General features: G+C 39.1%; 3 protein-coding genes across 5 annotated transcripts; 1 reads left to right on the top strand and 2 right to left on the bottom strand.

Annotated features, from left to right (window-relative positions):
- Positions 1-243: 243 nt before the first annotated feature.
- On the top strand, positions 244-3,833 carry mogat3b (monoacylglycerol O-acyltransferase 3b; the record flags this gene model as incomplete). The annotated part of the gene is made up of 7 exons (XM_083888893.1): positions 244-325; positions 493-600; positions 1,529-1,599; positions 2,186-2,390; positions 3,139-3,313; positions 3,407-3,591; positions 3,679-3,833. 7 exons carry the CDS (start codon positions 244-246, stop codon positions 3,831-3,833), a joined length of 981 nt encoding a protein of 326 aa, XP_083745019.1.
- A 772-nt stretch (positions 3,834-4,605) lies between these two features.
- srrt (serrate RNA effector molecule homolog (Arabidopsis)) lies at positions 4,606-15,425 on the bottom strand. 3 transcript variants are annotated; one of them, XM_083890012.1, is made up of 20 exons: positions 15,367-15,425; positions 13,857-13,975; positions 12,819-12,947; positions 12,586-12,732; positions 12,226-12,414; positions 10,264-10,433; positions 9,958-10,142; positions 9,765-9,875; positions 9,039-9,207; positions 8,731-8,888; positions 8,511-8,572; positions 8,334-8,412; positions 6,654-6,845; positions 6,404-6,574; positions 5,926-6,079; positions 5,613-5,806; positions 5,333-5,486; positions 5,121-5,210; positions 4,934-5,033; positions 4,606-4,792 (listed from the first exon to the last, which is right to left on the bottom strand). In XM_083890012.1, exons 2-20 carry the CDS (start codon positions 13,973-13,975, stop codon positions 4,717-4,719), a joined length of 2,649 nt encoding a protein of 882 aa, XP_083746138.1. In that variant the 5' UTR covers positions 15,367-15,425; the 3' UTR covers positions 4,606-4,716. The 3 variants fall into 3 exon arrangements, with proteins under 3 accessions (XP_083746138.1, XP_083746139.1, XP_083746140.1); XM_083890013.1 differs by having other exon boundaries at positions 9,039-9,204; XM_083890014.1 differs by having other exon boundaries at positions 4,667-4,792; positions 4,923-5,033.
- A 162-nt stretch (positions 15,426-15,587) lies between these two features.
- Positions 15,588-23,101, bottom strand: rnf167 (ring finger protein 167). Its single transcript, XM_083890032.1, has 10 exons — positions 22,873-23,101; positions 21,415-21,542; positions 21,225-21,305; positions 20,984-21,121; positions 20,819-20,906; positions 20,631-20,721; positions 20,413-20,518; positions 19,274-19,367; positions 19,088-19,168; positions 15,588-18,184 (listed from the first exon to the last, which is right to left on the bottom strand). The coding sequence occupies exons 2-10, from the start codon at positions 21,514-21,516 to the stop codon at positions 17,778-17,780; spliced, it is 1,188 nt and encodes a 395-aa protein (XP_083746158.1). The 5' UTR covers positions 21,517-21,542; positions 22,873-23,101; the 3' UTR covers positions 15,588-17,777.
- Positions 23,102-23,941: the final 840 nt, after the last annotated feature.

Here is a 23,941-nt window from a genome sequence, read left to right as displayed (position 1 = left end):
TCAGTCAGGGCAAGTTTTTAGGTCCATGTCTTCCCTAAAGGAAGCTAAAAACTGAAATCCGCATAATTTACACAATGTGATCTCTATCATTAAGATTAAGAGATCATAAATTTAGTTATTAAACTAGACAATGAAAGCTTTGTTTTTTTCTGTAGGCATAAAACAGATCATTTAATCACTCATGACCTCTTTGAAGTGTTATTAATAGCTGAAAATGGATGTCGTTGTGTCCAGCTTGCAGGAATGACTAAAGAGAAAACTAAGTGGAAGGAGTTTTTAGAGACTCTAAGTGTCCTACAATGGGCCCTGACCTTTCTCTGCTTAGGTAAGATCCCACCACACTAACCCTGAATGCACATATACGATAAACTGCATTAGATCATTTCCATGCTTTTAAACCCAAATGTCAAACTGCATTTGTATCTGAGCTCACTTAAGACTTCTCTTTTGCCTCCAAACATATGGAACTCTTGTACTCATGGAAACCTCCAGGGGTGAGTTGTTACATCCTTTTTGTGTATCTGATGTTTACCTCTTTGTGGCCGATCTCCACTCTGTACTTCATATGGCTCATAAAGGACTGGCAAACTCCTGAAAGAGGTAAAGACAATTATATAACTCTCATAACCATGAAAGTAGAAATACTCCTACACGTCATGTCTGTTGCATGCATGCTTTTTCAGCAGGTTGTGTATTGTTCTGACTGGAGAAGTGACAAAATAAAGTGCATTAACTTGCAGATATTCTTGTTGCTTGAATACAGTATCTGTACAGTATACGCCTATTTTTGGAGTCATTTACTGTGTATACTGTATGTGTATTTTAGTGTTGCAAGACCAAAACAAACAAACTGGACCAAGACCAAAACCAGTGCAGGGCAAGACCACTCTGCCAGCTGTACACACTGATCTTGGTCTTGACTTAGTCTCGGTCCCTAAAAAGTCTTAGTCTGGACTCTTTTTCACTCCCTTAGTCTCATGATACTTATTCTTGATTTGCTCTCAGTCCCTAATCTTGATTTTGGGTACACTCCAAGTCTTGGTCCTGGTAGTTGTCTTGACTGAAACACATGTATATACCCTATAGGCCAACCCTTTACTCTTTGATAAAGTGTAGCATGTATTTAACATTCACTAAAGATTGGTGCTATACCACTTTATCTTAGAAAGAAATTGTATGCTGAAAAAACGAGTGGTTCATTGACCCCCGGTGGTGGTGACTGGCTCTATGCAGTGCGGGAGATTGGCCAAAATAGTAATCATAATAATACTACTAATAATAATAAAAAGGCAAATTTTGTCACATTTCCAGTGTAAAAAAAATTTCATGGTTAATCCTGCTTATACAGAGATGTGTAGTGTGAAAGTGGAACACGGCTAATGATGATTGTTATGTACAGTGACTGCAAACATAGTGCACTATAACAATTAGTGTATACTGTGATGTATAATGTATAATCTATACACTTAATGCAGTATTGCAGTATAAATCTGGGACACACTCAAGAGTTTCCTTACATCTCCACCAGGGGGCAGGAGAACAATGGCTGTGAGAAATTGGAGCGTATGGAAGCATCACAGAGACTATTTCCCCATCAAAGTGAGTTGAAACCAAGCTCTTCAGTCACCTGCACCTGTTTGGACAAATGGATGATGTGATCGGTGATGGAATGAGGAGCAAAACGATTAAGAAAAACACTTTTTTAACAAACAATGTCCAAAAACAAGACAACTGTAAAAACGGTTGAATCTATTGAGAATAAACATTTTATACAGAAATCTCAATCTACTGTATATTATACACATTTCTATCACTTTTTTAAGTGCCACTAAAGCAAGTGTAATAAGATTCTAAACTTTGAATATTATCATGAGTGTATGCACTCATCTGCTTTACTACTACTACTATTTTATACAGTTTATTTACAGCTTTGTCTGTCTGTTTGGCTGCAGCATGACTCAAAAAGTCAAGGTTTTTGACCTGCTGTAGGAACCAATATTCATAATTGCCATCCCTACATACAGATTCCAGCCAATTTAAACAACTCGCACATCAAAACATTGTTTTTGTGAGTTGTGTATTATTTGTACCACTATTCAAAGGCATTAGTTTGGCTTGGTTTGATGGCAATCATAAGAAAAAGACTGACTTGTGTTTCTCGCTCTATGTCCATGGACTTGCACAGTTGGTGAAGACAGCTGAGTTGAATCCGAACAAAAACTACATCCTGGGCTGTCATCCACACGGCATCATGAGCGCTGGAGCGTTCTCCTGCTTCGGCACAGAGAGCTGCGGCTTCTCCGACACGTTTCCTGGGCTACGGGCCTGCCTGGCAGTACTGGCTGGACTCTTCAGGATACCATTCTTTAGAGACTACATCATGAGTTCAGGTATTTATGACAAGAGCAGGAAAAGGGCCTGAATGATTCCATCTCTCTCTGATTAGCAGTTTATTACATAATATGGGGTCAAAGCTGATTAAAGGCCTGTTCTCGCACTGAGCCATTCGTTTATTGCTAACAATGCAGTTACTATGCCTCACACTTCAACTTTTTTTTTAACTTTACGCGAAATATCTCCCTCCCTGCACCAGTGTTCATAGAGAAAATCAGTGATGTAGGACACAGGCTGCCTCCATCAGTGAGTATGAACATTTTATTTGGTGACTTTGGTGTTTCAAATCATGAAGTTAAAAAGCTTACCAAATGAGGCAGCAGTAGATCATCAGCTCCAGTGTCCCTGCAAACAAAAAAACACTGATTTTCTCAATGGACTTTGGTGCAGGAGAGTGAGCAGTTTGCAAAATGTTTATTTCTATTTGGAAGATGCTGTTTTATGGTGAGAAAAAGCAGCAAAAATAATCTTAAACTATTGTAGATTTCAGGTACCAGGCTGTTCATGAAAACAGCGACGTGCTCTGCTATAATAGTTTCGATAATAATATGTCAATACTTCATACAACCACACTTCAAAACACCTGCATTATTCATATCAGCCAAGCAATATATACACTCACTGGGTCTTAGATCAACTTTCATAATTATTAACACGGCTTCTTGTTCTATTCTGGGCTTTTAACAGAAACACAGTATCCAGCTGAAATGAAAATGATGCTACTCTCTTACTTTGTCTGATCAGGCCTTTATCCAGTCAGCAAACCCAGCCTTACACACCTCCTGTCTAAGAGTGGGAAGGGCAACGCAGTGGTGATCGTGATAGGGGGCGCTGCTGAGTCTCTGGCATCCTCTCCTGGAATTAACACAGTGTTAGTGAAGCAGAGAAAAGGATTTGTCAAAGTGGCGCTTGAGTTTGGGTGAGCACACGTTTAAAAATATATCATATAAGTCACATATTGTTGTATTTAAATGTTAGACACAGCTTTAACCTTTCACGGTCTTTCACACAGGGCTGATCTGGTGCCCGTTTACTCATTCGGGGAGAATGAACTCTTTAGGCAGGTGATTTTCTCAGAGGGCAGCATAAGTCGCAGGATACAGGACCTGTTTAAAAGCATAATGGGTTTTGCTCCATGTTTGTTTGTCGGTGAGCGCATGGCCATCCTGCCCTACAGGTCTCCAGTCACGACTGTTGGTGAGTATTATGATTATTATCATTTTTATGATAGATGAGCCCTATTTGCTGCACTGTATTTCACTGTCAGACTCTGCTTCCTTGCAGTGGGAAGCCCCATTCCAGTCCCAAAGCTCGCCTCACCTACAGAGGAGGAGGTCGATCACTATCATAAACTTTACACGGAGGGCCTGTCAAAGTTATTCCATGAACACAAAGTCAGCTATGGCCTTTCTGAAAATCACAAGCTCCAGATTATTTAGACATTTCACTTCCACACAAACTGAGAAGTGGTGTTTTTACTGCTCTAATGGGCCTTAGTCTGGTTGGGACTTTCAGATCTGACGAGATAACCTGCAACAGACTTACCTTGAAGGTCTCTGTATTTGTACTGTAAGGTGTGAATTTACAAGTGTTCAATGCGAGTATGTGTCCTATGTCGTAATAAATAACGGGGGATGTTGTTTTCACAAAGCAAAATGTGATTGTGGGGTTCCTACTTTAAATAGCTGATGCTTTTAACACAAGGTCCTATGGATTTACATATCGTATGAAAAGGGGTCGTTTACATTTTATAAGCACATAAACATGACATTATCTTTTTTTTTACCATGTTGATATTTACAGCTCTTCATTTTACCTTAGATCACTTTTCAGCTGTCATATCATCCTCTACATATCCATACATACATTTTCTACTGCTTTATCCTTCATGTGTCGTGGGGGAACAGTGTGTAATTCAAATACTTACACTGCAGGGGGCAGCAATTCCTCACACCTGTTTCAGCTCTGGTTTCAGCGTTGGTCCGGAGACTCCATACAAGCACAAACATCCATTAACACACACATCGACTTGCTTTAATTTAAATGTACGTGTTGTTCTCTCCAGTATTATCACTATAACAATAAAACTGGATCCTGAGTTTAACACGGATGTGAATATCCTGAATAAATTCTTTTGCCTTCCTTTTATTTAAATAATCTAACATATGCTTTACTAATGTAGTTGAATCATAACTTTATTGATGGAGCAGTTTACAGCAGACATTTGCACAGTAATTACAGAATGTCATTTTCCAGAAATGAAACACTAATAAACACTACAAAAAAAATAAATCACAAAGACAACAGGAGCAAGTGAAGCTCCTAAAAGAAATCCATATCTTCTGGTGCGTCCAGGTCACGATATTCAATGATGTTGCGTGGATCTCCTCTAGACATTCTGAGATGAAATGGCAAAAACAAAAGATCCAAGGAAAGAAGAGCAGAAACGATCGTGAAAAATGGAAGTTCAAAAGCCTTCGACGCCAGAAAATAGAGATAGCTAATAGCAAAATAAAAATCACACGTACAGTGGTCTCACCTAATGTTGCGTGGCTTTCCCAGGTAGCCACCTTGTCCACGGAAGTTGTCGTAATTGCCTCTGCCTCCTCCGTACTGGTTAGGGGGGTAAGGAGGTCCACCTGGTGAAACAAAGGAGTGACTCAATGAGAAAGCAAAGGTCTATCTAAAGGAAAACCACACTCCCAAAGTATTCAGAGAACATATACCATATCCCATCAACGGTGGACGAGGTTGTCCAAAGCTCATTGGGCCCTGAGGACCTTGAGGTGGAAATGGCATAGTGGGAGAAAGCAAACCTGACAAACAAACAAAAAAAGATAAGAATAATGCTCAGGTGTGACATGGTAGTATTTCTTCAGTCAGTATAAAGAACATTTATTTTGAGTATCTGACTTGATAAGATACAAAATGTGCCCACCTTGTCCGGGGGTTGGAAGAGGAAGTTTCATCTCTGGCAGCGAAGGCCTCTTTGCATCCATCAGGAAATTATTAAAGAACGCCACTTCCTTTTTCACTTCCTCAATTTTGTCTGCGTGTTTGTTCAGGATGTGCTTCCGTACAAACTCTGGCCCCTGGTAATTCATTTAGAATAAACCAGTGAGTCACAACATCCTCAAATAGTCTTAAATACAAGCTGGACACATACAACATCTCAGTGGATTGTACAGTTTGGATTTCTTTGCTTTACAAGTCCTCACCTTAAATTTCTTGCCACTTAGTGGACACAGCCATTTGTCCTTTCCCAGCTCTTGAGTGTTGGCCGTCACAAACTTCTCTACCTCTTCTTCTGGATCCTTGCGGCCCATCTTCCCTGCCTCTTCTTCAGACAGAATTTCTTTTAAACTAAATAAAGGGAGAAGCTTCTCCTCCACCATCTTCTGCCACTGTAGTACTATTTTTTTTTTTAAAATAGAAGAAAACAATGCTTTTAAATTGTATCACTATACACTGACATTCCACTGATCATTGCCCATGTTCATATAAACCAAAAAAAGGAGGAAATAAACGGACCTTCTCCGTTCGAGATGCGGTTTGGAGGGATGGGCCCACGAACGTGGACCATGCCACAGCGATTGGGCATTTCATCCTCACTTGGGTATTCGCAGGTGTTGTAGTAGTCAATTGAATGCACAACACGCAGATATAAGAGCAGACGGTCAAGAACCTGGAAAGAGGTAGAAATGTTGCTTATTTAGACATTTCTTTTTTCTGTTTTAACCAGCCATGTGAATGACACAACATATCAGAAAGGGTGGACCAGCCAATCACAGAGGCAGTTGAAATACGATTGGCTTCGAAAAGATGGCGATTATACTACAGAGAGACATTATATACTTAAACATGGGCACCTGAGGAACAGTTCCTGCTGGCACGATAAGTGATATAGTCTTGTGTAGGGTAAGTCAATTAAAAGTTACAAAACCCATTGAAGAAATATGGCGCATAAACAATTTGATTCAGAATTTAGTCATTATAGTAAAAGGCAAACCTTGGCTAATTTGTCATCCCTCTCCACAGTTGTCTCTGTAGGATTCCCTTCCTTCATGTTTTCCTCAGGATCCATCCCACTCCCAGAGCCCAGCAGCTCTTCCTCCTCAGCACTCACTTCCTCGATCAGATAATCTGTGATATTCTTTAAGACGGGGTTCTGAGCTGGCAACTGTAAAAATTAATAATGCAGTAACCATAGAATCCATTGAGAACAAAACGTTCAAAATGTGCACACACCAGTCCTGTACCTCAGTGCTCTGCCCCTCTTCCTGTGGCTTGTTGCTCCACAGGCTACCCTTCTCATCCAGAGCATGAATGAGCTTGGCAGCCAGCTTGATGTCATTGCGGAGCACCTGCTTGTGTTGAGTGATGCCGTTGACGTTACGCACCCTCCGGGCGAGGTCCCTGTTCACCCCTGGTGCCAGCTCACAGTCTCGTAGCTGTGCAGGAAAGAGTAAAATGTTGTTTTTGTGTGTGTGTTGAAAGAAGAAGTTTAAGTTCAGTGAAGCCACCAGTGGGTGGTTAGCTGACCGCAGTGTTTCCCATTAATTTACTGTCTTATATGACCAAAAAAAAAACAATTTCACCATATGATCAGTCAGTCAGTCCATTCCACAGCTGTACTCCTCTATAGCCCGCGAGCGAGAGGCGTGCACACACGCAGCACAGGACGCACTCATAGACTAAGCACTAAGCGTGAGGTAAGTGTTTTATTTTTGCAGCAGTGTAGGGTATGTTGCTGATCTAATTGTGCCACATACCAAACCAAGTCTAACCCTCCACTGTCCATGGTGCTAATTTCCTGCTATTTCTCCCTATGTCGCTCACGCAATATCTCTCTCTCACCCCTCTGGCGGTCTCTCTCGCTTGACACGCTTCTAAAAATGAATATTCTATGAAAACAATAAATGCTCAGAATTACAGTGTGTTTCATGAGTAAGAAGCTGTAGGCCCCAGTAATAATCAAACACAGCCTTTACACAATTTACACTGCTTTACAAGATTAGGATTTCTGATCACCGTGAGTTTAAATAAACTGATAAACGATCATGATCCGATCACATGAGGTAGCAATATGCCTATTTAAATAACTTGGTTATTTACTGTATATACAGTACTTATGTACTGTTTACTGAGCATCAGCAAAAGTATTCTTAAGCATTTTTTGCCAAAGTTTGACAATTTCCACATTCATAAGAACGTTATTGTCCATCACATAGTGAAAGAGCTCACAAAGACATAAAGCAAAACAAACATGCCTTCAGAGAGCACAAGGCACTCTAGTTTTAATGTATGTTTTATGTCATTGTTTTTTTCAAGATTATATTTGCATCTGAAGGTTCTTATGGATGTTAGCAACCTGTTATGTTCGTATACAGCAATTTACATTACATTCAATGGCCTCAAAATGCACTAAAGAGATGCATCAAGCTTGAAAATGTACACACTCCCACCCCCGAGGGTCAGAGACCCTCCCACCAGTAAAATCGACTGCTGACCTCAAAGACAGACTGATGAGAGGTGTGTGTGATTTACTACACTAAGACATGCAATTTCAATTTTCAATCCTTAACAGTTCATGTTTATTTTCCTGGGGTTAATTTTCCTTTTAGCTTCACAATGACCCAGGTCAACTAGGATGGGGCTAGGAGGGGTATAAGAAGCCACCTCGCTAGGGCTGCAACTAACGATTATTTTCAAAATCGATTAATCTGTACATTATTTTCTCGATTAATCGTTTGGTCCATAAAATGTCAGAAATTGTTCTCAAACCTAGAAAGGTTGATGTTCTCAAATTTCTTGTTTTGTGCAAAAAACAAAATCTACTTTTGTTATAATGATTTCTTTGTATATGGCGCAAAGAAAACTTGGAAGCTGAAAAATCAGAAAACTTTTAATTCCCAGAAGGCACCGTGAAAAACACTCACCCGAATGTTCTGAAGGTTCCAGCAGATCTCTTTGATATTAACACTACGGTCAAATGTTACCCAGCAACGTCTGAAAAACCTGTAACAGCAGAGGATTTATTTAAAGATTATTGTGTAATCGCAGTCTCACCTCAGACCAGTTGTGACTACTGATGTTTTATTTTTTTTTAAACCAACCTGCGCTCTGGATGGGGGTCAGACAAGCAAACACGCAAAAATCCTGGGTATCGTCGGCAAAGCTGAGAGAAAAAGACAGATACTGTGTATAATACCCCTGTTCTTACTCAGCCAAAATATCAACATTATACAGTATATTAGCCATCGCTGCCCTGATTTCTAAATATCAGCATCAGCCAAAGACAAAAACGTGTATTGGTGGACCTCTAAGTAAACTCACAGCCATAATCTCAGCTTTGGAAATGGTGGGAGCAATGCTCCTCATGAACAGGGAGCAGGTCCGGTGCAGAGGCCGTGGTCGAGGAGAGTCATCTTTGGGCTTCTTTTTTCCCTCTTCTTCTTTCTTTCCCTCTTCAGAGTTCTCCTTCGGTTTGTCCTCTTCATTGTTAAATGTGGCGAGGGACGGGGGGGAATTGATCAGGCAAAGCAAGAGTTAAGATGACTCGAGACACACAGGAGACAAAATGAAACGATCTCGGAAAGGAAAAAGAAAAAAACACATGTTCCAATAAGAATCCAATAACTCACCTTCACCTTCTTCTTCCTCCTCCTCATCCTTGTCTTCCTCCTCTTCTTTCTTCACAGGTTTTTCAGAGCAGTTGGAGTTGGAGTCAGAGTTGGAGTCTGAGTCAGAGTCGCTCTCTGAGGCACTGCCTTCATCATCACTGTCTCCACTGCGCTTCCTCTTTCTTCTCTGCTGGTTAATGACAATGAATATATGTTTCAGTTATGTCCTCGTGACAAACAAAACCGCATATTTTTGTGTTTCTGGTTAAAACGAGCTGCAAGGGAGCGTCTTGTTGCCGTAGTGATCAGTGTTTAGAGTAGACAGTGGCACTATGACACTGCATGACAGTATAACTAGACATGGAAGACAGCCTACTCTGTTGTGTAGGACTTCTCGCCACCACAGTCACCTGCAGTTAACCAAAAAGTAAGCCGACAGTGAGTTTCTGAGGTGACATCGTATAAGTTTGCCCGAAATAGAGTCGATGCATCTGAATGGTGCATCAGGTTTGGGCAGGGTAGGGTATTGAAATCAGGGTTTCCTCCAGTGCATTATAAGCCTGGCAGGCCTAATTTTCCTCCAGTATTTTTTGATAACTCATTCATCTTGCCATCAATTCTGACCAAATTCCCTGTGCCTTAGTAGCCCACATAAAGGGAGGAAACCCAGGAAAGAATCATATACATATAAATATACATGATCCATGTGCTAAAATGTTGATGTTCAATATTGGAAGCGACACTGACCTTCTTGGGTTCAGGCATTTCTTCTTTAGCCGCCTCTTTCTCCGTCTCCTCTTTCACCTTCTCCCCGTTTGCTGCAGCAGCCGTCTCCGTTTTGGCAGAATCACTCTCCTCCTGTGGTAGACTTCACTGTGACTATCATAGCAACGTGGTATCTTAAGTGGTTGGCTAAGATGGGCTAAATAACAAAACATACCTTCTCATTTTTGTCTTTCTCCACAGAGGGCTTCCGGTCACCATCCAAGGTCTTGAGGTCTTCTCTCTTGGGAGGTTCAGCACCTGCTGAAACAGACAACAACTTCTCTCTCTCTTCTTCCTCTTCAGATGGCAGGTCCAAGATACGAATGTCATGATCCGTCCCTCCTTCCATCTTAATCACAGCTGAAGGCAGAGAAAAGATGTTTAGTCCAGGCTACATTGAAGAATACTTATTGTCCGGTGCTCATTATGTATCTTCCTCTACATGCTCTCAACTTCCTTTCAACTTTTCATAAGGACCCACCTGCATCCAGAAGCTTGATGATGGCTGGAGTCTGTTCAATATCCAAGGAGACATTATCAAACCATCCATTCTCCATCAAGAACATGAAGACATTGAGACGGTTGTGCAGAGCACTGTGGGACTCTGCCTTAAGTCGACTGGCCTCATCGGGGTGGTACTTAGACCTGAACCTGTGTCCAGGTTTGGGGTCCACAAAAAGTTGGAAGGGAATGACGGGGGTTGGAATGAAGAGGGTACAAAAGTTAGACAACAAATACATGTGTGGTGTCAACATTTAATTAAAAAAAGATTTATTTTCTAAATCATGTTTTATTCTTATTACAATGTTGAAGCTGTTTTTGGAGTGTGTGGTCCAGAAGTCTCAGGTAGTGATCTCAAGACTTTTGGCCCTCACTTTTTCCATACAGAATATCACCATCAAGATTAGAGGTAGGCCGACTGCACTGATATTTTTTAATAATTGGCAATGGCAAGTAATTAAATGTATGCAATTAAAGTAATTAAATGCATTTTTTGATCCACAATTTCTTTTAAGTTTTGTTCTTCTTTTTTGCCTACCTGTATCATGCATTTAATATATAGTTTATACATTATTTTTATTTAAAATACTGTATATAATTGCACAAAACGTATGCTGTTCATTAACTATTTACCTAAATTAAGTAATATTTTTGAATTTGTTATCATTAGACCATTATATTTTATGAGATGGAGAAAAAAAGAACTCTAAATATATGGGACAAAAATATCTGCATCAGCTGGCCTGATTTCTAAGGCTAACGGCCATAGAAATACCCACATCGATGGACCTCTAATTAAAATTGTGATTTCTGTATTTATGGAATTCTTGTGTTTGTTCTTTTAGTGAATGCACATTTTAAATTTGTGATTATTAAAATTAATTATTGCACAATTATTAAAATATTTGAGATTAACTCACCAAAAGGAAAAAAAACAACAGATTGCAAAAATAAACAGTCACATAATCAAAATTTCATACTGAAAATGTTTATCATTGAGTAAACTACAGTTACCTTTTGTTCTGCCAGTTTAATAACAATTTAATACAGAGAGGGGGGGTTTCTTCTGTGAAAATGTGCTCCACTTCACCCCAGTGGTGTGTCTGTACACACAAATTCGGTTTTGGGATTCGATTTGGTCCGAATACAAAAAGAAAATTGCAGAAAAAGCATAAAACAAGAAAAAAAGAGATCTCCAAGCGCGGACGTCTATTCGACTGTCTACCTAAAATCCCTGTTACTGTGCGTCTAAAAGCAACTGCATTGTGCGCAGTGCATACCCTTGCTATCTAAACCGATTGTTGCCGTTCCACGTTTTGTCATCTTCAAAAGAATCGTCGTCAACGTAGTAGTGCAATGAAGGGAGGGAAAAATGGGTTATGTCAAAACAGAATAATTGTGCATGATACCTGTGAAATAAGTATAATAAGCATTAACAGGCATTATACAATTGCAAATGTTGACAAAGTTAAACAAGCAAATACAAAAAGGGCAAAAAAATAGACGATTAGATGATTTTTGTAACACAAAAGATGAAGGAAACAAAGTTTGCACTTAGCTGGTTATTTCGTCAGACATAGATTTGATAAGCATCTATAGAGCGCATTTGTAATTAAACAAATCAAACATAATTGACTATGGAAAAATTTGGGTAGATTTTATTGCAGGCCTGGTCCTAGTACTTGGACATCTGCAACAACTAACGACTTTGAACTTGATTTATAGGCCATCAAATAACTATACCCTATAATAAACCTACCTTGAGGACAAAGCCCAATCAGTCTGATTTTGAAACACATTAATATCCTAAAGAATAATGACAGATAAATTAAAGCTAAAGGAGAAGTAAAAAAACTATAATAATTCAGGGATAAAAACATGAAACATGAAATGTAATCATAAACGAATAGGGCTTATGTAGTAATGGCAGGTAATAACGTACCACTCTTCATCTTTATGAGCCAAGAAGAAGTCCTGCATTTGCTGTCGGCGAAAGTCTATCTTGTACTCATTGTAGCGTTTGACGGCCTCAGTCTCATCCACGGAATCGTCCAAGGAAATCAGGAACTCCTTAAAGCTCTTCATTATCGGAGGGGGTGGACCCAAATCCATATCATGGATGTTACCGAGCCTAGTGGAACAGAGAGATAAACCGAATTAATGTAGTTTTGAAGAGGTCAGCACAAGAAGTTATACGCTTAAGATTGTGTGTGGATCAAAGAATTTACTGTGACTGAGTTGTGTCACAGTTGATTTGTATAGAAAAGTGTTCAGCAAAACTGTTCTTGATTCTATCTCTTACCTGGCCTGAATGGGAATGCCATGATGAGGCTGCATCAGGTGCAAGTCAGGGTGGCCCCAGTGCTGCGGTGGGACATAACTGGGCCCTCCACCACCTCCATACCCCAAGTCGTATCCCCCACGATATGGGTCTCCACCATGATCATCCCTGTCAAGGGACAGAAGAAAATAACTTGAGCACCAACAGACACTATTGTTAAGATTATGTGACAGTTTCCCTGCTGTTAATCTCACCAGTCTCTTCTCATGCGTTTTTGCTGTGGACTCATGTCATGCCTCGGTGGGGAGAATCTCTCCCTGCGACCTCTGTCATAATCCCGGTACTCTCCACGACTACGTCGCTCCCTTCCTCTGTCCCACTCCCTGGGAAATGGATTTCAGGACACAAGTCAGAGAATATAACGAATATTTACCTCCTCAATGGAAAAATCAAATACATTTCTGTAAGGAGGGATTCCTCTTCCAGGACAGACACGCTGTATATAAATACAGTATTAGTCAAACATTTTGACACATTACATACTTATGACAATGCTGGTATGCTGGGTGCGATATGTCAAAAAACAGAAGGGGGGATGTTTTTTTTTACTCTGAACATGTTTCATATTTAGCTCCACTGCAGTCCCAACGTCAAGAGGGGACGTCAAAACTTAGTATTTTAATTGTTTTAATATTGTTTTCAGTCCAAAACTTGGAAAAAAAGAGAAAAAACTCTTTAAAAACTTTTAAAAACCAAAAAAAGCAGTTGTGCAAATTCAAATTCCGAGTTCCCAGTTGTCCTTGAACCCATCACACATCTTACGTTATGTTGTCAGTGCTTCTTCCCGCCGCAAGGGGGAAAAAAAAAGGTGCAGGTGCTCCTCGGCAGTGGCAGCCCAAAAACATATGTGCTGTCTGTCAGTATTGAATAGCTACTTTGAGTGAACCTGTTTGAAGATCGTTATATTCTAAGATTTTATATAACAACAGTTGCATACATCGCTATCAAGGGGGGATGAGTCCTTGTCCCCACTGGAGATAAAAACGAATTTAGCAGACATAGGAAAACCACAACCACGAATTGCACCCTGCTGGCATGTGATAATGTATACAGTACACATACAGAAAGAGTAGTATTTAAATCATACTAAGATTGTGGTACTAGGTATGGGGATTCTGATTATTAGTGAGTCAGTCACATCCAGTATGAGAGCAGCAGAGAGGCATCGATTAGTTGCAGCTGCATATTTAACTTAATACTGTTCAGAAATGTGCCTCCTTCCTCCATCGTACCTGTCATTCCAGTCATCTCTACGTCTGTCTTCTCTCTCTCTTGAGCGGTCGTAATCACTTCTCTCCCGTCTGAATTTGTCCCTTCGCCTGCGATCATACTCATCATCACTGTCGCCCATCTGGGTGAAGAAGAATGCAAGTTTAGGTAACAATGACAGCCTGGATAATGCACAACCCAATGACATGCAAAGTCAGTTATCGACATCGTGTTGCAGCCTCAAGGCTAGTGTGGACGTCTTATCTCAACTCAACTTTACACTGTAAATATTAAGCATGGGGGTAGAATTGACACAGTGAAATATTGCAATATTTTGTGTGCCAATGTTATATCGTATTTCAGACACCAAGTATCGATTATTTTTAGGTACATACATTTTAACTGATATTACAAATATACATTAAACTTTTTGTGGATTAGCGTAAAACAAATGAATTGACGTTTCGGTCCACTAGATGGTTCCAAGTGCTCACTCTTACTCGAGTGGAAATGTGAGTCTATCTATATGATTATCCAAATACTCTTTTTTGCAGTATTGTGAAAACAACGCATCGTGACTTTAATATCCTGATAATATTGTATCCTGGTGTCTCTGGGAATTCACAGCCCTGGTAAATATTTAGCTCATGTTGTACATGTGACTACTCACAGCATATTACTCTATTTCCTATCTTGCCATTTATTTCTATATTTATAGGTAATAAAATGCATGTTTATTTTTTTATCTCCTTCACTTTAGACTTTCTATGCTGCTGTAACTCTAACTTCTTTCTGTCTGTGCACTTCCCACTGTCTGTGTGTGAGAGAGAGTAGAGATCAGTGTGAGATATACCTTGCCTACCATTGTTCTACCCCCTAAATTCAACCCCTATGGGTGGAAGATAGTAGAAATGTTTACGACTTGATGGAATATAGAACACAGGAATAAATAAATTGCAGAGAGAAGAATGTCCTGCATGCGTCGAACGTATTGGTTGCTGAAATCGCCTGAAAAAACTTGTTATGGTAACAATTAGGAAGAATATAACTAAATGGAATTCAATATTCTTAAGAAATACCGTCTGGAATAGTGAGTCCAGTATAATGCACTCGTTTGTGTCTGTGATGACTTTGATTTGATGCTGCCTTCGATCTAACACGGAGGCGGGGGAATGCGGGTTTTTCACAGGATACTGGCTTTAACAATTAGCCCGCCCGATATACTACCACTACGGTTGCGGCGAGATTTGGATATTGAGCTTCTCAAACAAAATATATATAAGAAAACCCGTGCCACATGGAGAGATAATGTTAAACAAAGGGGTGATTCGCCAAAACACCCTGAGTCACAATGCCATCTTATGTCAGCTCGCATGCTAGCTATGTTAGCTTCGCTCAAAAAAGTGTAGCATCAATTTTGCAGTCGGACTTCATACTAAAGACTCGTCCTTTGGGAGATAAGATAGCGTTTATTCGTGTATCGGTTTAACCGGACTCGTTAATACTTAAAATTACAAGGAATCACTTTAAGACCTTCTTAAATGTTTGCTCCGCTCTGTCGTGTTGTTCTTCCTCCCCTTTGCCTTCCACGTTTCCTTCTTCGCTTATTGTTAGACAAACAAACGGAGCAACAGCGCCACCAAATGGCGTGGAGCGTGAGCCATCATTTCTAATCCTGCTTTAGGGGGAAAAAAATCACAGCATTTTCTAAACGTGTTGATTTTCAGCTTTATTGCAAAGAATTACAGGTGTCAGTGTGCCTTTGAAAGATCAGTGTAAATCATTTTCTTCATCAAAACAAAAAAAATGGCACCACAGTCGCATTTCTATGCCATTTAATCTTCACACAGAGATTTTTCTCACATGTTCAGACATCCCATGGCTTCTAAAATGTCTCTCTCTATATAAGAATGATGCTTGACACTGCACATTGATTATTTAAGTGTGATAAATTAGGCATGTTCTATAAAAAAAAAAAAAAGCTGGATAATTTAGATTTTTCCTTTGTCTTCAATGCAGCGTCTCCAGAAGTGAGACACGTTTAATAAAGAGCAGAAATAAACAGAAAACAGCAGCTCTATAAAAAAAAAAAGATTTTTGCAGACAAATCCAAATGAAATCTCAATAATATGGAGTCTTTTAATCAATCGGCAGTAAAATAATATTACAATGATATTTTTTATGTAGTACGTGTATAATTATATGGGCATGTTACTTTATTTGATAAAATAACACCTGAAACATTGAAAACACCCACTTAATGATTACAGTAATTGCCATTTAAAATGTTCTCTGAACATGAATACAGAGGAAACAGCAGTTTACATGATCCCAGCAAATAAAAAAGCGTAAGAAATATTCCCTTACTTAGAAAATGTACACACCTTGTAAGGTTATCAAACATTAAAAACACTTCCAGATGTGAATTTATCAAATCACACACAAAATCATGATGCAACTGTGAAGTAGAATTAACATTTTACGTTTTTTTTAATTTGTTCTGATCCAAATATAAAGCATTAGGACTGCAACAAGTTTTTTTGATAAATGGACTTTCTGATGTTTCAGCTTCTTAAATGTGAATATGTTCTGGTTTATTTGCTCCATATTATACAGAAATCAATATATTTGCGGACAAAACATTTGGTAAAAGAAAACAATCAACATTTTTCGACATTTTATCAACCAAACAATTATTCAATTAATCGAGATTACGAAAACAATAATTGGTTCCAATTCTAAATCAACAGTAGATTGAACCAAACATGGATTATTATTGTACAACGTGGCGTTAAAAACAGTTTTTTTTATTTGACAGCTGCTGAGCTTGACTTGTGTGTGCAGGTGCAAGTCAAACTACTTACGTCAGCCGTCTGTGTTAAAGAGTTTGCACAGTTGCACAGAAACGAGGAAACAAAGCTTTTCTCTTTCTTGTTAGTCATGTTAAGCACATTTTCAGACCCAGAACAAAACCAACGCCTTCTCAGCTGCTGTACTTAATACAGCCACACGACATTAAACATAGGAGTGTGAACTCTGTCCCTTCGATTCCTGTTTAATTTACATACATATGTACATCAAGGCCAACATAAGGCAATGCTTTTTTTTTTTTGTCGGGTCCCACGTTTCAATGTGTTATTATGCTATCATATATAAAAATGTAAATATATTCAGTAAGTATTCAGAAATCTGCACTTTAACCAAAAAAGCTAAAACAGTAATAATTATCACAATGTTATTGATTTAGAATATCCACAGGCCTTTCGTATGTTGCTATAAAACGGAGTTTATTCAACTCCACAAACTGCATAAAGCTCAATCATTCTCCTTAAATTGCCCATGCAGGATTGACAACAACAATGTGGAAGAAGCTGAAAATGTATAACATCTATGTCTTATTCTATTGTAAGATATATGGAATATGAGAAAAGTGACTTATAAAACTTTTAAATGTAAAAAAGGAAGCTGCTGAAGGGATTAAAAAATAATAAAACACAAAATGCTTTTTCCATACTTGCACATCCTTGTTAAATTGTGCAAAAGGACTGTCAGGTGTTTCTTTTTTTAAAACTGTAACCTGGAAACCTACTAGTATGAGCACATAATTCATTGTGTTAGGTTACACAACATTTAAGAAAAATTAAAAAATTAAAAAAAGGTAAACGACAGGCAAAACAGAGTAGTGGAGTTACTGTGCGTTAGTGGGTTCATGTTCTGTGTCTGATTTGGGTAAAATTGGTCAATACAGGTGCTCTAAATATGTTGACACTTTCAGTTATACGTCCTCTAGTTAGTGAGTCAATGATTCTCTTATAATGAACAAATGTTGCAAGACAGTGTCTAGCTAATCTTAACGTGTTAAATTACAGGGCGGTAACAGTACACTTCATGTCTGAAAGACTCTTTTAGGTAAAAGGAAGTAGCCTGAATGCAGTTTCCAGCGATCAGACATCCACTATATTCCTACCAATGAGCTGAGCAGTGTCATCTTCAGTGTCATCATTTTCTGAGTCCGTGTCCTCCTGAGGGGAGTAGTAGCCTTCATAACCCAGCAGGGGAGAGTCACAGCGTACAGGTGAGACCAGGCACTGGGCAGTAGTGGTGGTGGCGGTGGTTGCCGAATAGGCCCCCGGGCTTCCGGAGGGGGAACCCGGGTTGGAGGGTCGAAGCAGAGGCGTGCGCTCCGAGTCTGCTTCACCGTCAGTGCGGTCCTCCTCCCCACGTCCTCCACTTTCCTCCTCCGAATCAGACTCCGAGTGCTCTGGGTTGTTTCTAGTGACGCGTTGTTTGCATACAGGACACGTCTTTTTGGTCTTTGTGAGCCACGGGTCTACACACTTGCAGTGATACGCTGAAAAGAAAAAAACAATGAATAAAACCCCAAACTGAAGGATTTACATGACTATTTCAAGCAAAATAACTTCACTTGCATTATATCTGTACACGGCACGCCCTGATACCATGCTGATATTTTGGTGTATAAATGCAACGAACATCCGTCTGTTTGTTAATCACACAACTGTCACTTGACTGTCTTCAAACTTGCCGAGTGACTGATAAAGGGCACTCATGTTTGGATAAGAAATGCAAGTGAACAGGTATGGCTACTGCACTAGTTTATTTGAAATGACATTCATTTACAATGGGTTAGCTTTGGATCACAAATTGCACGAGTTACCACTGACACCAACAGTGTTTTTCTTCTTAAATCTACTGTTTAATACAGTAATTAAGACTCTCTCAATGTTGTTCTACCTGTCTAACAAGTGGCCTTTCCCCTATATGTTGTTCACTGGTGTCATTTTCAAAATGTTCATTTTTTTAAACTGCAATTAATCATAGCAGTTCAATAGTTAACTAAGATTAAGTGCATTTTTAACAATGCTATGTCCATATTTTCAATGTAAAGTAACTCTTACTTGTGTATCTTGATTGGGAACCAAATTAAAGCCAAGAAAGTAACTTTATTAACATAACTTTTAGAAAAACAAGTGCAATAAGCCTCTGTTAATACTAACTTGTACTAAAGAGTGTTATTAAGACTTATTCTTAGACATCCACATCCTGCACGACAGACACTTCACAGGCAACAGTGTGTGCATGCATTTAGTGGAAATAAATATTTGCCTTTTGTCCATTGACTGTATGTTTTCCCTGTCACAGTTTCATTTCCAAAGGTGAGACAGCTGCATTACCCAGCCTTCCCCCTAAATCGATTGCCTGTAATAATATAACAAACACATTATATATTTACCATGGGAACAAGGGAGAACTCGCAGCTTCTCTCCTTCTTCGTACTCATCCAAACAGATGGCACAGAGATCGTAGTCATCACCTGAAAAAGAAGAGAAAAGTGTGACATCATCAATTCTGAAGATATTATTTGGTCAACAAACAAATCTTCTTGAAAAATTAGACATTACACTAAAGGTAAACGCACCTTTCCTGAACTTGTGAATTGGGATCCGCTTCAGCTGTTCCCTCGACAATCGATTTTTCCTCATTCTTTTTCTGTACCGCACACATCGTACAATCTACACAGCACAAAAAAACAAGGTCAGTTGCTACACTATGCATGGGAATTACATTAATTGTGTGGAGGGATTTGTTTTTGCGTTGTGGCCGTCAGCCCTCATAATGACTGAATAGGTCAGAATATAATGGAAATTCTCTTTAACTTCATAGAAAGATGCAAGTATCCAGATTATAATCCCAGAAACCTGCCATGAGTGTGTATTACCCTAGGTGGAGTACTTTTTTCACCACTTAAATAAAACCACAATAGTGTGCCTATGACTAGATTGGTAAGTGTGTTGCTGAGCTGCCATGTAAGGGTGTGTTTCCACTATCTTGCCTAGCCTCGACTTGGCATGGCTAAGTTGCTTTAACACCAGCGATTAGCAGGAACTAAAAAAGTATTGCTCTGGCGTGGTTCCAAGCGAGCTGAGGCGAAATGTAGATCAGTTAAAAAGACTTAACAGTCGCCAAAACATGGGATTATCTCCAACAGCTACCAGGGAAATGTAGCAACAGCACTGCTGATCGCAATTGGCATCACAAAGCCTGTCGCTGTATTTCAGTTCAGGAGTCTGTACTCCAGTCATGGAGGAAATACTGAACACATATTTTGAATAAACTGATTCTAATGACACTGAAAACAACTGCTTTACAAGTCACTGGTCACTCGACTGTGTGTCGCGTGTAAAACAAAGTCACGGCTGCAGGTGCTTCCACCTACATTGAGGAGGCACTATTTTGTAGTAGAAAATCAACCGTGCCATGCTGTGGTGAGCTGGGACCATAGGCGGAAAAGGGGCATAAGTGAAGAACCAAAACTTGGACAAACTGTGGATTTTAGGATATGGTAGTAAGTTTAAAATATTTTAGTTACTAGTTGAAAAACTATAGCATGAAAATAATGTTTGCTAAACTCGAGGTTGGTTGAAATAATAGGAGACAAACTCAAAGGCCCTCTTCTACTACCCAATAAAGAAATTATGATTTCGAGTTAACTCAGAATCCCAAAAGGTACATAAAGTGTGATGTGCACAATAAACACCTTACAAAGTATATACTTACCAAGAGAACACACATCACAATTATGATCATGCCAACTACTCCAGTGAAGGGAATGAGATAGTATGACAGTGGAAAAGAAAATTCAGGTTTGAGGATCACATACGCTCTGCAGACAAAGAAGAAATAGCAAGTTTGCCATGTAAACGCGAGCACTGAAAACGGTTAATTCTAAAAGTCTTCTGGTCTAGATTACTGTTTACTAAACTTTTTTTACTTACCCTGGTTCTGGAATGATAAAATTCCTGAGAATTTGAGATGCGTCGTAACTGGTGAAGACTGAAGGGATCTCAATCTCCTCTGCAATAGTTACTGGAAAATAAAGGGGGAAAAAAAAGAAAAACACAGATGAAATTTTCGGCATTGAAGTAAGAAGATGGTGACAAACATTTTATCAAAGGTGAATTACCATTATTGTAGTTCATATTGAGAAGAATGTCAGAGTCCACGTTGTGAATGACTGCAGCGTCATATCCAGCTTGCTGTGCATGCAAAACCTGAAGAAAAAAAACAACATTAGACCACGATATTCTAAAAAAAACATTTTGATTTATTTCAGTCAGGCATTACTGACCTTTATATCAAAAAAGCAGTCATGGCGTCTGATGAGAACGATGGACTTGGTGATGTTGGGATCATACAGCGGTGGCAGCGGAGGAGGAGGGTCTATTGCTGAGCAGCCATTAATTGGACGTGACACAACCAGAACTCCCTTTCATGCAGAGAAATAAACACATTATCATAAAAGACAACTACTGGTTTATGGATAGTATGATAGTTTTGCATGCAAACTTTCTCCTATAGTCTGCTCTTACCCTTATGCCGTCATTAGGCAGTGGATTTCCAAACAAGGCTGGTAGGTCCTCAAACAACATGGAGGTCACATTCCCGTAATGCTGTCAAAACAATACACAGTGTAAGAATCTCCAAGGGAATACACATTAAGTATATTATTTACATGTAACAATTAACACAATCCAGAGAAAAATATCCTTGATTACTTACTGCATAGATATAGGCATGTGTGGGCGAGAGCACCAGTGTGCTGAAGAGGACCAGTCCGAGGACATTCAGTCGAGTTCCCACACGCCACACAATGTGCGCCATCCTGAGATGCCGACGGTCACACTAAACTGTGAAAAAAAAGATTTTAGACATCACATCAGGAGATATAACTTTACAAATCAATACTAGAGGTTAAATGATGATCGTTAAATCTGATATGAAGCGGGCTAAATGTACGTCCGCACTAACACTCATAACCCGATGTTGGGCCACTTTCCTGTTTAGTCTGACGGGCTACGCTAGATAAAACCTTTTTCTTTTAGTGGAATTTCTGTTGGAGTCTGTATTGGGACAAAAGATTTTTTGACTAACCTTTGGCCAAAAGGACACAATAGCTCAAACTGAGCAGTGGACACCAGCATTCTTCTTTCGCATTCTACATTCACTTGAACTGCTCTATTTTTGTTTATTTACTCTTATTTTAAAATGTACTGTTATGTTAAAACGATAAAGCAGTAGAGGGGTTTTTATTGTGGTTTTGTGTCATCTCCTCAAAATTGTTTTGTCATCTGTCATTGGTGAGCCAATGACAATTTCCCACCTCAATGGACAATAAAGTTTGATTCTATTCTATTATATTGTGCCAGGAGCTGGTTGATAAAACCACAATACAAACAATTGCAATACAAATAAAATTGGCACACCAGTACCATACTGTTGTTCTATTATTTCAACTGGTCCATCCTTGTTCCCTTGTTCCACATAACAAAGAAATAATCCATCCATCTGATCCATTAAACAAGCAACAAGTTGATCAATAATCAACACAATAATGATCCAGTATGGAAATAATTGTCGCTTGAAGTCATAATCCTTAACTACATGGGTGGCTTCATATACACTCAGAAAATTGTGGATTTCAGGAGAAATTTCAGTTACAAAAGTACAGGACAGGTGAATAAGAATGTGGCAAAGGTTCAAATTTGGCTGCTTTTAACCATGACCTTCATAACCCAGCAATGAGTCGAACATTATTAGATTTCCTTCACACATTCTGAATTTCACGATGAAATAAATGTATAGGTGTTGTGGGCCGTTATAATGGGCTTCATGGTACATAGTTGTGTGCCAAATATGGGAAGTGGTGCCCTTGTTTCTGGGTGAGGCCCGCAACGTTTTGAACCTTTTGTTGTTATCCGCCAGAAGAAATAATGCGATTTTGTTGTGCTTCGTGTGTAACGCTACTACCAATATTAATACAACACTCACTGTTCACGGTAAACCGTGAAAACACAACACATTAAAATCACACATTTCGTCGACGTTATTTGGTGTCGTCATAACTACATATCTTCGTATGCCGACGCTCGTGAAGCCTGTAATGTATGTTTTTATCCTGTCGCCTCACTTCTGCTTTCTTACATATCAAAATCGATTATAAGCTGTTTGGTTACTCACTTTCTCCGCGGAGGTTTCGATTCACAGGAAAACAACAGAACAGGGAGGATTAGCGTTAGCAGATATTGGACAACGATTACTGTAAGTTGCCCCCCATAGATTAGTCTTGGTTTTGCTTGTTGTCTGTGTTCATTATCTCGTTTACTCGGAACAAAAATAGGTTTGGTCGCCGTAAGTGACACACTTCGCCTGGATTATCCAACTTGCGTTAGCTCTTTGGTGTTAGCTATGTCTGATGCTACGGTTTGTTTTTGCTTCTCGCTTCCTTCCGTGTTCTTCTTCTTTGTGTCATGTGATGGCGGGCTAACTCGGCAGCAGCAACGCTCACAGCGCCCCCATCGAACAGCAATGATGTACCATGCACTGAAATGGGACTCGCGGGACAAATACAATTTGTCGAAATGTTATTAATTTATTAATTATTAGTATATATTATAAATTATTTGAACTTTTTTAATTGCCTCTTGAAAATACATTAGATGATTCAGAAATGTTAGCAAAAATGCACAATTTTTTTGTCGTCACAATTTATATCATGGTCGCCATGGTTGTTGAATGCAAACCACCACCAGAGGGCAACATAACTCCTTTTTAACGCTGTATGAGTTTCAGTATTTATATAATCTTTGATGCATTGGTACCCTCTAAATGTACATTTTATGATATTATTTACACGGATTGAAAATTAAATTTGTTTTTGATGGAAGAGATAAGAAAAGTAAAAAATGTTACTGAATTTTGCACACTGCACTTTTAATTTACCACACCCTTTTAATAACTACACTTTCTCTCTCCCTCTCAAAATATCATGTAGCTGTTTTGTCTGCTTATTGCTGTAATTATGTATTGACTTTGCATTGACTTTTAACATTGTATTTTACTTTTAGGTTATAGGAACATCTGTCCAGTATGGTGATCTACAGATGCATTTACAGAAATGTTAATTAATATACACCCTCCCTGTTAAATAAAACAAATGTGTTTGTCACGTTTCATCAATGTGTTGTTTTGTATGTTTTATGTTGTACGCCCTCCAAAACAAGATATCCAAAATTGTTGAAAAATGTTT

The sequence above is a fragment of the Microchirus variegatus genome (genome assembly GCF_963457635.1).
Source record: "Microchirus variegatus genome assembly, chromosome: 5".
Classification (NCBI taxonomy): Eukaryota; Metazoa; Chordata; class Actinopteri; order Pleuronectiformes; family Soleidae; genus Microchirus; species Microchirus variegatus.
This window is presented reverse-complemented; position numbering and strand designations above follow the sequence as displayed.

Bases quoted from the DNA above. Each gene is read 5' to 3' on its own strand.
- srrt (XM_083890012.1), bottom strand. From the start codon at position 13,975: ATGGGCGACAGTGATGATGAGTATGATCGCAGGCGAAGGGACAAATTC. The intron at 10,143-10,263 runs GTGGGTCCTTAT...CTCTGCCTTCAG, and splicing joins CATCAAGCTTCTGGATGCAG to CTGTGATTAAGATGGAAGGA. The intron at 8,573-8,730 runs GTGAGTTTACTT...TTTTTCTCTCAG, and splicing joins CCAAAGCTGAGATTATGGCT to CTTTGCCGACGATACCCAGG.
- rnf167 (XM_083890032.1), bottom strand. From the start codon at position 21,516: ATGGCGCACATTGTGTGGCGTGTGGGAACTCGACTGAATGTCCTCGGA. The intron at 20,722-20,818 runs GTAATTCACCTT...TTTATTTTCCAG, and splicing joins CAATATGAACTACAATAATG to TAACTATTGCAGAGGAGATT. The intron at 19,368-20,412 runs GTAAGTATATAC...TGTGCTGTGTAG, and splicing joins TTGTGATGTGTGTTCTCTTG to ATTGTACGATGTGTGCGGTA.